At 34.8% G+C, this 2,877-nt stretch overlaps 1 protein-coding gene across 1 annotated transcript; it reads right to left on the bottom strand.

Annotated features, from left to right (window-relative positions):
- Positions 1–424: 424 nt before the first annotated feature.
- On the bottom strand, positions 425–2,507 carry LOC145671848 (uncharacterized). The gene has a single exon (XM_081741076.1). It carries the CDS (start codon positions 2,501–2,503, stop codon positions 545–547), a length of 1,959 nt encoding a protein of 652 aa, XP_081597202.1. The 5' UTR covers positions 2,504–2,507; the 3' UTR covers positions 425–544.
- Between the last annotated feature and the right edge of the window lie 370 nt (positions 2,508–2,877).

The raw sequence follows: 2,877 nt of genomic DNA, 5'->3' as shown, positions 1-2,877 counted from the left end.
TCTGCATTTTCCCTTAAGACATTCGTTACTTATTACTCTGTAAATTGGCCACCTGTCTATCTTGGAAGTTGGCCGCATTGAAGCAATGCTTACCCTATGATGATAATGATAAATTTACCTGCGTATCTTGGCCACGCAAAATACCGTTTTGTTATTTTTCTTAACTCTTTCGTATTCCCAAGTCAGTGACCAAGTAAGAGCCAAAATATCATCGTATTACTATCAGAAACACATCAAAGTATGTTCTCTTATTTTCGTAAGCGTCACTGTGCCCAAAGAATCAGGAGAAGATGCACTTCAATCACTTGCTGTTATCATATACTAAAACTTTTCATCCTATAAACTAAAATATTGTTAAATCGTTTATGGTTTATTGAAAGTGTATCCTTACCCCTGGTTATAGATTCCGTAAATACATTGGATTTCTAATATTATTGGATGCAGCTTAAATTACACCTAAAACATATTTGTATTGTAAAAGTATGCAATTCTATGCACCGTGGCCTTTCTGTGAGTACCCCATTTTCTTGAGTACCCTCTCATTTTAGCGTTTTAAATTTTTCAACAATGTTCTGCTCCTTATTTTCCAATCCGATAAAACGAGAGGAGTACGTTTTAGTACAATAAAACAGTGAGGAAACCACAGTTCACAAAAAAATATAAGGATTGATGTTGCAAGGAATGTTCCTAAAAGAACAAAAGCGCCATCAACATGGTTTAAGGATAAAGGCTTCGGTATTTTATCCTGGTTTTCAAGGTATGTAAGAGGCAAAAGGAACTTCCTGTCACGATACATCATAATTACTTCCTCTTCCCAGTGAGCGATAATCCCAGTATCTCGCAACCATTCTGTGACACGAGTTACTTTCTTTAAAAACGGTGAACCCTTCTCAAGCATCATACTCATGTAGAACAATTGAGCACTCTGTTTCATTAAGTACAAATTTGCTAGAGTTTCTTCTGGGAGGTAATCGGCAATGCAAAAGTGGCCCGAGTTTAAACGTTCCACCAAAACCGCTATTTTTCCGACTTTTGCAAGTTCACTGAGTTCAGTAGTGTTCTCAAAGAATATATATTTTCCTTTGATTCGCACAACGTCTGTATTAGTGGCATACGAAAAGAATTCGACCCAACTGATATCGTCGACTGCCCAGTGGAGTCCAGAATCTGCAAAATCTTTCATCGTTTCAATCGGTTTCTGGAGAATGGGCACTGTTAAGAAAGATATTAAATTACAGTTATAGGCTGTAATCAGTACTATACAGATAATTGAATACCATATTAATATGTAATGAGGTGGAGATCGTACAAAATTTTCAGTACCCACTCCAGTGAGAAAATTAATAGAGTGTAACAAGGAACGGAAGTAATCATGGTAAATATTGATACGTTTCAAGGATAACATATTCATATAAGACGCTCTAAATACGTGCAATATGATGGACACTATAAATGTGAAAACTACTATCAAAATCCAAAAGCTGTAATTAAAAGGAGAGAATACTTCCCACAAATATTTCTTTGATTTAGGTTTCGGAGTTAGAAAAGCAAGACCAGACTGCATATGAGGCTCAGTGAGGTAAACACGCTCATAATTAAAGTCAATACTGTAAACAGCTGGGCAAGCAAATTGATATTCCCCACTCATTACTGCTCCAAAGAGACCTGTGGCTGATCCATTGTCCAGAAATATTCCAAATCCTCCATCGATAACATGAATGTCCCATGTCATGTTAAATTGCAGTGACACTGCTAAAGCTATTCTGAAATCGGTGCCATCATAGAGCGTACCGTTAATTATAGAATATGGACTATACTCGATGTTGGCAAGCTTCACATGTGTTCCTTGAAGATTTTGTAATTTATCAGGATATAAATTAATATTTGATAAGGATATGTTCTTGTGCCAAATGTCTAATAATCGAAAATGTGCTGGTTCAAGGTCGTAACCAATAGTATGAGTGAAAAGTTCATAAACATCATCACAACACTCTCTTTGTTGTATAATGAGGCAACTGGGAGATAGCTTTAAAAATTTCGTGTTTACAGTTAGAAATAATTCTTCAGAGGAATTTCGAGATATATCTATGATGAGATATTTTCTAGTTGTTCTTTGAATTGATTCCTGTGTTGCTTTGAGTAGAGACGAACTCAATTGAGACATATCTTGAGATATAACTATAAAAGCGTTACAGCTTTCATCCATAGCTTGAATTACTCTTACATTGTCATTTGGAGTAGAATATGTAAGACGCAAAACTGGGGTGTATTTTGGCACGTTTTGCTCATTAATATCCAGGAGAGACGTTTCATTTATTACAGTTATACATCGTGTGTTAATAAAATAATTACTCACAATTTCTTTCACTAATAACTGCAAATTGTTTGTGTTTACAGTTGTTCTTTGAGAACCTATTAACGTACATGATGCATTGTGTGACATGTACGTCACAAACAGCTGTAGTAAAGAGACAAAGATGCATCTGAGATCCAACGTTGTCATGATGACTCCTAAAATTAAAAAAAAAATATTGAAAAGTAAACTTCATTTAATCATTTGAATGTTTAGGAAGATACATTGTGTGTAAAAAATTATTATTCGCAAATAAGAAAAAAAGAAAATTATTTATACTCGTTAAAAATGTCCCCATATGGACTGGAAATATGTATTACTATAAAGCACCAACTTTAAAGAAATTAATAGAAATTTGTGATGAGTGTTCAAATATGTTGTGTATTTGTGTATTTTGTATTATAGTATCTTGTGTATTTTGGTCCCCTGATGAAAAGCCTCAATGGGCACGAATCCTTAAAAACTCGCGTTTTTTAGATATCCGCTGATTATTATCATCACTTAAAGGCGTACGCTCCCTCGTA

The sequence above is a fragment of the Thermobia domestica genome, chromosome 15 (assembly GCF_964235325.1).
Source record: "Thermobia domestica chromosome 15, izTheDome1.hap1.1, whole genome shotgun sequence".
Classification (NCBI taxonomy): domain Eukaryota; kingdom Metazoa; phylum Arthropoda; class Insecta; order Zygentoma; family Lepismatidae; genus Thermobia; species Thermobia domestica.
Note: the sequence above shows the minus strand (reverse complement) of the source record. Positions and strands in the feature narration are given on the sequence as shown.

What these genes read in the sequence shown, in the direction of transcription:
- LOC145671848 (XM_081741076.1), bottom strand. Translation starts at nt 2,503, where the DNA reads ATGACAACGTTGGATCTCAGATGCATCTTTGTCTCTTTACTACAGCTG.